General features: G+C 58.1%; 1 protein-coding gene across 1 annotated transcript; it reads right to left on the reverse strand.

Annotated features, from left to right (window-relative positions):
* Window positions 1-368: 368 nt before the first annotated feature.
* LOC136373380 (olfactory receptor 52I2-like) lies at window positions 369-1929 on the reverse strand. The gene has a single exon (XM_066338291.1). It carries the CDS (start codon window positions 1927-1929, stop codon window positions 976-978), a length of 954 nt encoding a protein of 317 aa, XP_066194388.1. The 3' UTR covers window positions 369-975.
* Between the last annotated feature and the right edge of the window lie 11944 nt (window positions 1930-13873).

The following is a 13873-nucleotide window of genomic DNA, read 5'->3' on the forward strand; positions in this document are numbered from 1 at the left end:
AGCCCCTCTGGGCAGGGCTGTTGTGTCGTGGTGGCTCTCAGACGTCACCAGGTCGCTCCAGGACACCCAGAGGAGGTCAGAGGAATGAATTGTGTTGTACCCAGCTCTTCCATTGCCAGGACTTTGGGGGTGACCCTGTGGAGCTCTGCCCCAGCTGGACCTGGGCAGGGTGGGACTTGTCCCTCTGCTTTGCTTCAGAGCAAACACCTGGAGTGTGACGATCTCCTTTGGAATCCTTGCATTAATCACCGAGTCACGAGGTTTGGAAAACCCCTCTCAGAGCATCAAACCCAGCCATTCCCCCAGCGCTGCCAGGCCCACCACTAACACGTGTCCCCACGTGCACACACAGTTTGAAGCCCCAGGAATGGTAATTCCACCCCTTCCCTGGGCGGCCCGTGCCAGAGCACCCAGCGGATACAGCCCCCAGCCTCATCCCCCTGCTCCTCTTCCACCCCACACCCTTGGGGATTCTGTGACTCTGCAGGGACAGGGGGCTTTGAGGAGCTCAGTTTTGAGTGAGCTCAGCTTCCATCCACCCAGAAACCTGGAAAAGCTGCTCAGGGCTCAGCCACGATCCTCCCAGCCTCTAATGAAAGAGGGGCCCAGAGGGGAGAACCCCTGGGATAGTCCAGGGACTGAAGGGGACAACACAGAGCAGCTCTCTCCATTTGGATCAGGATCTGTGCATTGGCACAAATGCACCTGGAGTCCTGAAATCATCACAGGGCTGTTCCTGGCACTGGGAACGTCTTTAGACTCAAAGGTGGGTTCTTGCTGCTCCGTGTCACCTGCAGGGGAGGGAGGGAAAGAGGAGGACCTGGTGTGTGCTCTTGCTGCCAGTCCCAAATACCTCTGGCCACGGAGCAGGGGCTCATTAAAGGCACGGAGTCCTCCCTGCTGCCGCTCACCTCCTGCACAGCTGGGGCTGCCCCTGCGGAGACAAACACACCTGGAAAAGCAGGGGCACACGCCTCAGGCACAGCCGCTGCTGGGCCAGAGCGCCCTGAGCAGAGCCGTGCGGATCTGCCGGCTCCTCAGGCTGTACACCAGCGGGTTGAGCACGGCGGGCACGGCCAGGTACAGGTCCGCCAGCAGCACCTGTGTGCCCGCGGACACGGTGCCAGAGAAGTGCTGGCAGAAAATGGAGACGATGCCGGGGACGTAGTAGAGCAGCACCACGCTGAGGTGGCACCCGCAGGTGCTCAGGGCCCTGCGGCAGGACTCCTTGGCCAGCGCTGCCCTCAGGATCATCCCGTAGGACACGGCGATGAGAGCCAGGTCCGTGCCCACGGTCAGGGAAGAGCCTGCCAGGCTGTAGAGGCGGCTGGGCCGGGCGCTGGCGCAGGCCAGGCCGGCCACGGCCATGTGCTCGCAGTAGGAGTGCGGCACCACGCGGGGCCCGCAGTAGGGCAGCGCCGTCACCAGCCCCGACAGCGGCGCCATGGCCAGCACGGCCCTCAGCACGACGGCCAGCCCCAGCCGTGTCACCGCGGGGCCGCCCAGGACGCCCTGGTACCTCAGCGGGTGGCACACGGCCACGTAGCGGTCGGCGGCCATGGCCAGCAGCACGCCCGACTCCACGGCCGTCAGGGTGTGCACCAGGAACATCTGCACGAAGCAGGCCGCGGCGCCGATCTCGGCGGAGCCCAGCCACAGCACGCCCAGCATCTTGGGCACCACGGAGCTCACCATCAGCACGTCGGTGAGCGCCAGCATGGCCAGCAGGCGATGGCTGGGCGCCTGCAGCGCCCGGTCCAGCCCCAGCACCAGCAGAACTGCCCCGTTCCCCACCACGGCCAGCACGTAGGCCGAGCAGAAAAGGATGCCCAGGCAGGTGGGGAAAGCTTCCAGGCCAGGGACACCCACCAGGATGAAGGAGAAGGAGCTCCTGTTGAAGGGATCGGAAGAATCTGGGAGAATCTTCATTTGCGTTTAAAAATATAAACCAAATTTTGAGTCCTGAGGTAGCCGGGGGATAAGAAGTGGACTCTGCATCACTGCAGGAGCCAGGAATTCACATCGTTATTCCGGTGGGTGAAACAGCATATCATCCTTTCCCCATGGAAAGGGTGTTGAGGCCTTGGCACTGCCCAGGGAGCTTTGGAGTGCCCATCCCTGCAGGTGTCCCCTGGAGGTGGCACTCAGAGCTCTGGGCTGGGGACAAGGTGGGCACAGGGGGCACTGCCTGGCCTGGGAGGGCTTTTCCAGCCCCAGGGATTCTGTGACCACCAAGTAGGGGGAATGGGTCAGAAATGCAGAATAAACGGGGTTGTTGTGGCTTGGAAGTTCCTATGAGGGGCAGAAATTGATGTTTCAGGTTGTGCCACCAGGGATAACCAAAGGGCTTTTAGTCTGTTGCTTGTGAAGGGCTTACTCCTTTGTTGGTTGTTTGCCAGGGCTCAGCTGACATCCTGAAACGAGCTGCAAGAGGAGAGAACAAGGAGAGCAGCGTCAGCTTCCAGCCCTGGCTTTCCTCAATGGGCCCAACACAGGAAATTCCTTCAAATTTGTGGAGCAAAACAGTGCCCTGGGACATTAAACGTGATCTTGAAATTCCCTTTTGCTGCTCTGTCTTCCTTCTGTCATCCGCCCATGACAGAAGCCTGCGAAGGCAGGCAGAGGAAAATAACAATTCCTGAGGGTTTATTCAGGTGGGAGAAGCTTGAAGGTAACACAGAAAACTCCAGAGGATTGTCCTGGAGGGACAAGGAGAGCCTGAGTGCTGTGGGCAGGATCTGCACCTTCATTCGTGCTGAAAATATTCCTGCTGCTTCTCCCCAGAAAGCAGCAAGGAGCAGGCGGTGCTGACACACCGGATTCAGCTGGAGAAATCGCCTGGAGGATCGTGCACCAGGAGCTGTCCAAACCCACAGGGTCCCAGCCTGAACACGGCGGTTCTCTCAGCTCCCTCCCATCCCGGGCTGGCGCCTCCATCCCTCCCCTCCCATCCCGGGCAGCCGCGACCTCGAGGCTGAGCACATCTATTCCCCTCAGGATAAAAACCCAAGGTGGGAGAAGGAGACGCAGAGCAGTGGGAGGATGAGCTCAGCAGGGCTCTGCTCACCCCCACACCTGTGCAGGTGGGGATGGTCTCATCTCCCAGCGTGTTCTGGGCTGCTGTGTCCCTTCTGAGCCCCCTGGGACAATGGACGTGCCCCTGCAGCCTCAGCAGGTGCTGCCCACGGGATGTTTGCTGCGGGAGCTGATGCTCCTGCACACGGGCTGAGGCTTTCCCTGCCCTGGAGCCCCGAGTGCACCAGCTGTGGGGCTGCTCCTGCTGGAGCCCAAACCCAAATCACCCTGCCGGGGCCCCTCTCTGGACGGGCACCCCACCCACGGGGTCCCTGCCCCAGCTGTGTCCCCCCAGCCCTCGGCAAAAGGAGCAGTGCTGTGACTTGTCCTGTTTAACGGGGACACAGACACGGAGGGCTTAAACCGGGCTCTGCCAGTTTGGGAATGGGATGGAATTTTCTCAGGCACTTGTGCCCTCTGCTTTAGCCAAGACACCAAAGGGCCAGACCTCATCCCCTCGGCTTTCCAGGCATTTGACTTCCCTGACCCCAACACAGCTTAATCTCTCCTCTAAGTCTCCTGGAGTCCTCCCCACAACACAAACCAAGAGCTTTCTCAGCCCCGCTCAGTCAGGGACACAAACCAAGAGCTTTCTCAGCCTGGCTCATTCAGGGACACAAACCAAAAGGTTTCTCAGCCAGGATCATTCATGGAATAAAAACCAAGAGCTTTCTCAGCCTGGCTCATTCAGGGACACAAAACAAGAGCTTTTTCAGCCCGGCTCAGTCAGGGACACAAACCAAGAGGTTTCTCCGCCCAGCTTCATTCGGGGTTACAAACCAAGAGCTTTTTCAGCCCGGCTCAGTCATTGCTGTTGGCCACATGAGGCAAAGCCAATATTGTGACAACGCTGCCCAGACGATGGTGTTGATGATGCTTTATTGCTCAGAGGACTCTGTTTCCAGCCTGGCAGCTTTGACCCTGCAGCTGGCACAAGCCACTGCAGCAGGAAACGTGTCTCGTGCCAGAATGGTTTGTTTGAAAAGAGCAAACATGTCTGAGATCCTGTAATCCTGAGCTCGGGAAAAACACAGCTCCTCCCTCCCTCCCACCTCTCTGAGGTACTTGATCCTCTGGGCAGCAGTTTCTGCACTTTATCCTGGGTGACAAAGCCCTCCAGCTTATCTAATAATGCTGCTGGGATGGAAACTGGATCTGAAACCCCACCCAGTGCCACCCCTGCCACGGCAGGGCCACCTCCCACTGTCCCAGGCTGCTCCAAGTGTCCAACCTGGCCTTGGGCACTGCCAGGGATCCAGGGGCAGCCACAGCTGCTCTGGGCACCCTGTGCCAGCCCTGCCCACCCTGCCAGGGAACAATTCCTGCCCCAGATCCCAGCCAGCCCTGGCTCTCCTTTAGGGAGGGTCCCACACACACACACAGAGGTGTCCAGGACCAGGTCCCAGCCCTGTGTGAGGGATCCCAGCTGGAGCAGCTGCTCCTCCAGGCTCACGGGGACCTTCTGGCTCTCCACAACTCCCTGAGGGTGCAGCCAGCTGGGTTCAGGCTCTCCCACTGCTGTAGCTCACCCCAACACACCCATCCCAGCGTTTTTCCCTCGCTCCCAGCCTGGATCTCAGCAGAGTCAGGACATTCCCCAACCATCCACCCTCTCCCCAGTCCCGTTTGCCATTCCGGGCTGTGTGCAAGCACCAGGGATGGAGCAGAGCTGGGAGCAGGGAACTGCGGCTCAGCCCGGGTGACAGGACTGGCAGATGTCACACCTGCAGCTTGTCTGAGGTGCCTCTAACCAGGGAACAGCCAGGTAATTAGCGCTGTTGTAATTAACCTAACCGAGGCAGCCAGGGGCGGTTGCAGGTGTGTGACTGGCAGACCTTGACCCCGCGATTCACTAAACCTGGGATGTCCGGAGGTGATGCAGCAGCTCATTAGCTCCATCCGAGCCGAAGCCCACTCGGACCCGTTGGCACTGCCCCCGGCAGCTTTTCTGGGTGGATTCTCTCACAGCCCACCTGGAGCTGGCTGAAGTCGGAGCCCGGCTCAGAGCGTGGCACTGCACTTCCCAACGCTGCCCCGAGCCCGGGTGAGAGGTAAAGCCGTACATACCCGGGCTGAAGTGTGCCTGGTCCTGCTGCACACACAGCACCTGCAGCTGCTGCTTCTCTCCCCCGGGCAGCGCCTCCGCCTGCAAAAGGAGCTGCACGGAAAGACTTCAGGCTCTTAAGGAAGCTGCTCTCCCTAATCACTGCTGGGACTGGAGGGACGGAATCATCCCGGGGGAGAAGCTGCAGCCTGGGAATAGCCGGGAAGAGAAGTGATAAACAAATGCTCTACTCCCACTGTGTGTGGGTGATGTCTGTGCCAGCACCGAGATGCCAAACAGCTGCTGGCTCCACACAGGGGGAATGTTTGAACCCTGGGTGGGAATGGAAACGCTGGAGCCAGTCCAGAGGAGCCACGGAGCTGCTCCAAGAGCTGGATTCAGGCTGGGAGAGCTGGGGGTGCTCACCTGGAGAGGAGAAGCTCCAGGGAGAGCTCAGAGCCCTGCCAGGGCCTGAAGGGGCTCCAGGAGAGCTGCAGAGGGACTGGGGACAAGGGCTGCAGGGACAGGAGCCAGGGAATGGCTTCCCAGTGCCCAGGGCAGGGCTGGCTGGGCTCTGGGGCAGGAATTGTTCCCTGGCAGGGTGGGCAGGGCTGGCACAGGGTGCCCAGAGCAGCTGTGGCTGCCCCTGGATCCCTGGCAGTGCCCAAGGCCAGGCTGGACACTGGGGCTTGGAGCAGCCTGGGGCAGTGCTGGCCTGTCCTGGTGCTGACCCTCCCCACGGGGACAGGGTGGGGACAGCGCCATCCACTGGCACTGGCACAGAGCCCTGGGCCCATGGCACCCCTTCCTGCAGGAGGGGCTCCCCTTGCCCGGGGGCAGCTCTGGGGACAGCCCCACTGGGGGCACATGAACCCCGGGGCCACCCCTGATCCCCCAGGCAGGGCAGGGCACTGTCCCCTTGGTGCAGCCCGGAGTGCAGAGGACAGGGCCACCTCCTGTCCCGGGCTCAGCACAGCTCCCTGCAGGACTCCGGGGGACACAGGGGCTGGGGGGCTGGGAATGGCCTGGAGATGGTGACAGTGGCTGATGTGAGCCCAGGTGTGCCCAGGTGTGCCCAGGTGAGCCCAGGTGGACAAGAGGCCGATGGTCCCTGGGCATTGCCAGCCCCAGTGTGGGCACAGCCCCAGGGCAGGGATTGTCCCCTGTGTGACACCTCCAGGGCTGTGTCCAGCTGTGGCTCCTGCAGGAGAGCCCTGGAGGGGCTGGAGCGTGTCCAGGGCAGGAGCTGGGGAAGGGGCTGGAGCCCCAGGAGGGGCTGAGGGAGCTGGGAAGGGGCTGAGCCTGGAGAAAAGGAGGCTCAGGGGGGACCTGGTGGCTCTGCACAAGTCCTTGCCAGGAGGGGACAGCCGGGGGGGTCGGGCTCTGCTCCCAGGGCACAGGGACAGGAGCAGAGGGAACGGCCTCAGGCTGGCCCAGGGGAGGTTGTCACAGTCTGCAAACATGTGCGGGGAACCTGATGGTTCATTTTAGGATCTCAGAGCACAAAAGACACAGCGGGGGACAACTCAGTTAATACAACAAAAATGCACATTTATTTAGTGCCACCAAAATGCTATAGAGGGAGAGGAAATAGAGAATAGTAAGAAAGATAGAAAAGAGGGGAAAGGGGATTATAGCTACCAACGTGGAGGGACGAGTCCTCGAGGCCGAGATGCCCATAGACACGAACTTCTCCAGTGGGGTGATGACGAAGGTGAGCAGGGGTCTCCAGGGTTTTATGGGTTGGTCAAGGCGGGGACCAAAGCGAGTGGCACAAAGCCAAAGCAGGAGCCACCTGTGCTGAGGCAAAGCGAGGGACCCAGAGCCAAAGCAGGAGCTGCCTGCATCAGGGTTGGGACAAAGGAGAGTCACAGGGCCAAAACCGGAGCCACCGTATGTGCTGTGCTCTGGTATGGACAGACCAGTTTGGGCAAGTAGCCTTGGCTCAGTCCACTGTGACCAGTTCCATTGTCCTTGGCTCAGTCCACTGTGACCAGTTCCATTGTTCCTGCACTCCGTTCTCATGGAGATGCAGACCAGTCCTCCGAGACTTGGCAAACATTCCACCTCAGCCCGGCCAGGGCTCCTTTCAGAGTCTGGGGTCTCAGTCCTCAGTCACTGGAGGCGGTTGTGAGGCACATCACATCCTTGGGCAGACTCTGACAACAGCCAAGGTGGATCCAAAATGGACACAAAATGGACACAAAATGGACACAGAATGGACAAAAATGGACACAAAATGGACAAATGGTCACGAAGTCTCACACTTTGATAAGTTTTGGTCCATTTGCACATTGGGGTTGAATTGTCCAGTTCCAGCCCCAGGTGATGCAGTCCCATCCTTCTTGTTCTCTCTCCTCAGCCCACCCTTGTTTGTGCTTTGGGGCCTGAAAACTTGTCCCAGGTGTCCTTGGTGTGCAGCAGGAGAAGGATTTGTTTTGTGTCCCTGCTGTGTGCAGAGCTGAGTGACACTGACTGTGAGCTCAGAGCTGCAGCCCTGGGCACCACAGAACCTGGGATACAGCAAAGGGAAAACTGAAGGCAGCAGTCCTGCAGGTCCCAAGAAGGTTGTACACTACAGGCATGGAAGGGAATGCTGCTGGACAGCGATAATTTAGCTGGAATTAACTAAGCATTAATTGTGAGTGGCCCGAGGCCGGGGTGTGGGCTGTGGTGGAGGGAAGGTGCAGGTTTGGGGTTGATCCAGGCAGGAGGATGGGGGGAGCTGGGGTCTGTGCCCAGCCTGGCCCCAGGCAGCCAGTGCTGGACCTGCTGAAGCCCTGGAGTTTGTCCCTGCTTGCCCAGCTCTTTCCTGCCGTCCCACAGCTGGCTCTGTGTGCTCCCTGTGCCTGAGGGGTTTGTCCAGCACTGCCCAGGGAGCTGCAGCCAAACCGGTGTCCCCAGCCAAGGGACAGTGGAAGGTGGCCCTGCCCATGCAGGAGATGGGGCTGGATGGGCTTTAAGGTCCCTTCCAAGCCAGGCCTTCTGCGATTCCACGATCCTGAGGTGCCGTGGAGGTTCAGGGATGCTGCCATTGCTCTCCCCCAGCTGTGGAGGGAGCAGAGACCTGCCCAAAGCCACCACTGCTCCAGCCCTGCCCTGGCAGGGACCCCATGTCCCACTGGGGTGAGCTGTTGTTTGCTTTGAACGCTTCACCCGAAGGAGATTCAAAGCCAGAGCTGGAATTGTCCCGAGGCTCAGCTGGAATTGTCCCGAGGCTCGTTACTCTGCTGTCCCTGTTGGGCTCTGCAGGGAAACACGGGAAAGGGCCTCTTTCCTCAGGGCTCCTTCATGGGGGAACCTGGGGCTGGATGAACCCACACCCAGGAGCTGCCCCGTGTCACCACTGTCCTATTTCATCATTGCCCCGTGTCACCACTGCCCCGTGTCACCGCTGTCCCATGTCACCACTGCCCCGTGTCACCCCTGTCTCATGTCACCACTGTCCCGTGTCACCCCTGTCTCATGTCACCACTGTCCCAAGCACCTGCACAAAGGGGCTCCTGTCCAGCCTCCCATGGTGCTGGGGAAAATGCTGTTCCCCAAAGTCCCCAAAAGCCAGCACTGCCCAGGACTCGCTCCAGGGCTGGTTTGTCACTGGTCTGCAGGGAGCAGAGTCGTCCCTTGGCAGAGCTCAGCCCTGCCCTGGGCAGTGGCAGCTCTCCCAGGGAGATCACAGGTACCAGGGGACACATCCTGAGCAGCCCAGAGCAGCCCTGGATCCCTGGCAGTGCCCAAGGCCAGGCTGGACACTGGAGCAGCCTGGGACAGTGGGAGGTGGCCCTGCCATGGCACGGGTGGCACTGGATGCGCCTTCAACTCTGTGCCAACAAAACCATGCTGGAATTCCATGATTTCCAGGGGTATCATGGAAGGGAGGAGTGCCCTGGCCAAAGGAACTGTTGCCCAAACGCGTCTGTGCTGGCCCATTGACAGGCCAACAGCTGGATCACGGGGAGCCAGAGGCAGGCTCCTGGTCTGGGTGCCCTTTCTGGGGACAGCTGGAGCTGTCTGGGGGACAATTCACTGCACTCACCTTCACACCTCTTCTGGGGTGGGAGAAATCTTTTTCTGTCCCTCTCAATCTGAGCCAGCTTTAGCAGCTGCTGAGCTCCTGGCTCCTCCAGCTGCCCCAGCAGTTTGCAGATTCCTTCCTGCTTCCCCTTGATGCCATAAACCAGGGGGTTGAGCACGGGAGGGGCCATCAGACAGGAATGAGCCACCAGCAGCTGGACACGAGGAGCCAGGCTGGGAGTGGACGTCTGCAGGTGCACAGAGAGGAGCCCAGCTGGGGAAAGGATCAGGAGGATGGAATTGTGGGACCCCTGGAGCTGAGCCCTGTGGGACAGCACAGCCCTGAGGGCTGCACTAGCACAGGGTGATGAGGTGATGGGGGCAGAGCCTGTCCCCAGGCAGTGTGGCCATGCTGAGGCTGCAGCAGTGGCTGTGGCCACAGTGGCACAGGCCAGCCCCAGCACGGCCACAGGAGCAGTGAGGGACCATGTGGGAGGCTGAAAATTTCAGGCTTTCTGAGCTGAGGAGTGCTGAGCCTCGGGCAGGTGCTGCCTTTGACTTGGAACCTTGGAACAGGCTCCCAAAATTGTGTAACCTCCCAGGGTGAAAACTAAAGTTTAAGGTTTTAGTATATAGCAATGTGTGTAAGCCAAAATGGAAGATTCAAAGCGTTGTCTAAGTTCTTCTTCTTCACCTTCTTCTTCCTTTCTCTTCACAGATTTAAGTAGTTTTCTGTAATTAAGTGAAAGATGTCTGCATTGTAGACCTCAAATAATCATTATGAAGGGTCTGGGAGAAATTGGGCAGTGCAGGCTTGTGGGCACGCAGAGGTGGAGGAGAACGTTCATGTGCTGACAGGAATACGAGTGCTGATCCCCCTCAGGGTTATAACCCGCTGCTTGTCCTCCTCTTTGTCTGTCTGTCTGTCTGTCTGCTCCTGGCCGTGCCATCCTTCTCCTTCTCCTGCCTCCTCTTGGCCACAGAGCCTCTATGGCAGAGCCCTGGAGAAACTGAAATATATAAAATTAACACAAACTAAAGGCCCAGAGCACTGCAGTTTCCCGTCTCCACTCACCAGTTCCAGCATCTCTCTCACTGAGGCTTGTTTTGGACATTGTCAGGACTCTGTGACCTGCTCAGAGCCGGCAGCTGTAAAGTGGAGGAGTCAGATACAAGCAAAGGCATCTGTCCTCTGCCTGGAGGAGGAAGGTCCCGGCCTCCCCGAGAGAAGGACGCTCAGAGAACTTTATTTCTGAATGTCAGGTTTATTTGACTGGCGGGTTTGAACGACGTTAAACACCCCGTGCTGAAATACAAAACCAACAGAGCAGCTGCCTTGGGTCATTTCCACGAAGGGAAAGGCATCTGCAGAGGTCGTGGGTGGGCTCTGCCCCTCTCCCAGGAGCCCTGGGACACCGGGGACACTTCCCGGGCTGTTCCCTGGGGAGCAGGGATGCGATGGGCTGCGGCTGCCGCCCTGACTCAGAGCCCAGCAGAAAGCCCAGGAGCTTAACAGCTGCTTTGGTCAGTGGAGAATGAAAGGGCTGGAATCAAATTAAATCACGGCATCAACGCGGGCTGCAGGAAACAGCTGCTGCCAAACAAACCCGAGTCCATTTTCTGCCCGGGGAGAGGTTTCATCAGCCGGGCTGGGAGCCACAGAGGAGCCCGAGAGAGCTCTGCCCCCTGCTCTCAGGGACACCCCTGGGGAACGGCACAACCAGATGGGTCAGAGCCCTCCGAACGAAACTGTCAGAACCAGAATCACAGAACTACTGGTTTGGGTTGGAAGGGATCTTAAAACGCCCCCAGTGCCACCGCTGCCATGGCAGGGCCACCTCCCACTGTCCCAGGCTGCTCCAGTGTCCATCCCAGCCTTGGGCACTGCCAGGGCTCCAGGGGCAGCCACAGCTGCTCTGGGCACTCTGTTCTTCCCAACATTCCCGAATCAGGATGGCAGTGCCCTGCCTGCCCCCTCCTCTGCCCCAGTCCCCACTGGTGCCCCCGTGACATAACCCACGTTAATCCATAACCCACATTAATCCATGACCCACATTAATCCATGATCCACGTCCCCACGACATGATCCAGCCCATTCCAGCAAACTCTGCCCTGCTGGTGAGCCCCCAGCTCTGCACCTTTCCATCCCAACACCTGCTCTGGTATCAAGGCATTTAGAACATTATCCATGGTTGAAAATGTAGTTTGTATTACAGGAAATGTGTGTTCAGCTAGCTATGGATTAATTGGACAATCAGAAACAAGTCAACTCTTTGGCAGCAATTTCTGGGTTTAGTTAAAGGGTTTGATGTTTAGTAGTTTGCTTTGTAAAGCTCTAGTCCCATTTTTCCCTAAAAAATTACTTAGAGAATCAGAATTTCGCAGTGTTACAATGGCAGTTTGGTTTGATGAGAACGCACAAAAAACGACTTTCAGAAGGAATTTCCAGCCACTGCCGTTTTTCCTGGCTCTCTCACACTGTGCAGGCTCCAGGCTGGATGCTGAAATCCCCCCAGCCCCTGGGCTGGGCACCTGCACCCTCCTGCACCCCCCTGGCTCTCTCCACGTCAGCTCCACCTTGGGAATGGCCAGAAAGAAACAACTGCTGTGCCCCAGGGCTGCATAAATCACCCCGGGAATCATCAGTGGGAGTATCCAGGATGGGGAGTCCCAAAGGCACAGTCCCCTCCAGGCTCCTCTGTAACAACCTCAGCAGGGCCAGAGGGGAGCAGCCTGAATCCCACCTCAGCCTGAATCCCACCTCAGCCTGAATCCCAGCTCAGCCTTAATCCCACCTCATCTTTAATCCCACCTCAGCCTTAATCCCACCTCAGCTTTAATCCCACCTCACCTTTAATCCCACCTCAGCCTTAATCCAACCTCAAATTTAATCGCACCAGAACTTTAATCCTACCTCAGCTATAATCTCACCTCAACCTTAATCCCTCCTCAGCTTTAATCCTACCTCAACTTTAATCCCACCTCAACCTTAATCCCAACTCAGCCTTAATCCCACCTCAGTTTTAATCCTAGCTCACCTTTAATCCCACCTCAGCCTGAATCCCACCTCAAATTTAATCCCTCCTCAATTTTAATCCCACCTCGACCTTAATCCCACCTCAGCTCTCCCTCAGCTCCTCTCCTCTGTAATGTGCTAGGAGATCGTGGAATCATGGAATGATTGGGCTGAGTTTGACCAGACCCTACAGCTCATGCCATGGGCAGGGACACCTTCCTTGGGCCAGGCTGCTCCCAGCCCTGCCAGCCCTGGCCTTGCTGGCTGAGCCAGACAGGAATGTGCTGCACAAGTTGCCTCCAGCAGAACTAAAAGCTCTTTCTGGTGTTTGCCAGGTGTGCTGGTTTTGCAAGGAAGTGATTTTTGCCACGGAAGTTATAGCAAAACCAATCCGTGACTAGGTTTGAATGTTGACATCTGCTGTAGCCACTAGAAAGGTGACGTGTCTTTGTACCCATTAAAGTTCTGAGCCTGCTTTGCTTTTCTCTTAATCCCACCTCTCAGCAGAAAGAGAGGAAATGATTCCAGTAGGCACTGGAGGAGGCCAGAGCAGCTCCATTCACGGCTCTGCTGCTCTCTGGGCTGGAAGCCTCTGCTGGCTTTCAGCACCAAGATCATGCCGTGGAATGGGCTGTCCGTGCCCCCAGCAGAACCTCCCATGCCCCAGGCAGTGTAAACCCAAAATGGGCAAATCCAGCAGAGGAACAAAGTGCACACTCAGGGCAGCAGAACCATTCTGTCAGTGGTTTCTGAGATGTCAGGGAAGGTGCAGCAGAAAGTCAGATAAATGCCACAGACAGCAAAAATCTGTCTGAGGTGAAAAATGACAGATTCAAACCAGTTTGACCATTGAGCTTTAGTTTTATTGCAGAAGTGAAGACTTAAAGAAGACGTTTTGGGTGGGATTTGTGGCGGTGTGGACACGGCGCTGGGCTGTGACTGGAACCAGTCCTTCAGATCCCCTTCATGGCCGCGGATTCAAACAGTGATTTCAGGGCAGAATTCATAGAATGATGGGATGGTTTGGGCTGGGAAGGACCCCACAGCCCACCCAGTGCCACCCCTGCCATGGCAGGGCCACCTCCCACTGTCCCAGGTGCTCCAAGCCCCAGTGTCCAGCCTGGACACTGCCAGGGCTCCAGGGGCAGCCAGAGCCCCTCTGGGCAGGGCTGTTGTGTCGTGGTGGCTCTCAGACGTCACCAGGTCGCTCCAGGACACCCAGAGGAGGTCAGAGGAATGAATTATGTTGTACCCAGCTCTTCCATTGCCAGGACTTTGGGGGTGACCCTGTGGAGCTCTGCCCCAGCTGGACCTGGGCAGGGTGGGACTTGTCCCTCTGCTTTGCTTCAGAGCTAACACCTGGAGTGTGACGATCTCCTTTGGAATCCTTGCATTAATCACCGAGTCACGAGGTTTGGAAAACCCCTCTCAGAGCATCAAACCCAGCCATTCCCCCAGCGCTGCCAGGCCCACCACTAACACGTGTCCCCACGCGCACACACAGTTTGAAGCCCCAGGAATGGTAATTCCACCCCTTCCCTGGGCGGCCTGTGCCAGAGCACCCAGCGGATACAGCCCCCAGCCTCATCCCCCTGCTCCTCTTCCACCCCACACCCTTGGGGATTCTGTGACTCTGCAGGGACAGGGGGCTTTGAGGAGCTCAGTTTTGAGTCAGCTTCCATCCACCCAGAAACCTGGAACAGCTGCTCAGGGCTCAGCCACGA

The sequence above is a fragment of the Sylvia atricapilla genome, chromosome 2, assembly GCF_009819655.1.
Source record: "Sylvia atricapilla isolate bSylAtr1 chromosome 2, bSylAtr1.pri, whole genome shotgun sequence".
NCBI classification, from domain to species: domain Eukaryota; kingdom Metazoa; phylum Chordata; class Aves; order Passeriformes; family Sylviidae; genus Sylvia; species Sylvia atricapilla.

Coding starts and splice junctions, on each gene's coding strand:
- LOC136373380 (XM_066338291.1), bottom strand. CDS start 1,929: ATGAAGATTCTCCCAGATTCTTCCGATCCCTTCAACAGGAGCTCCTTC.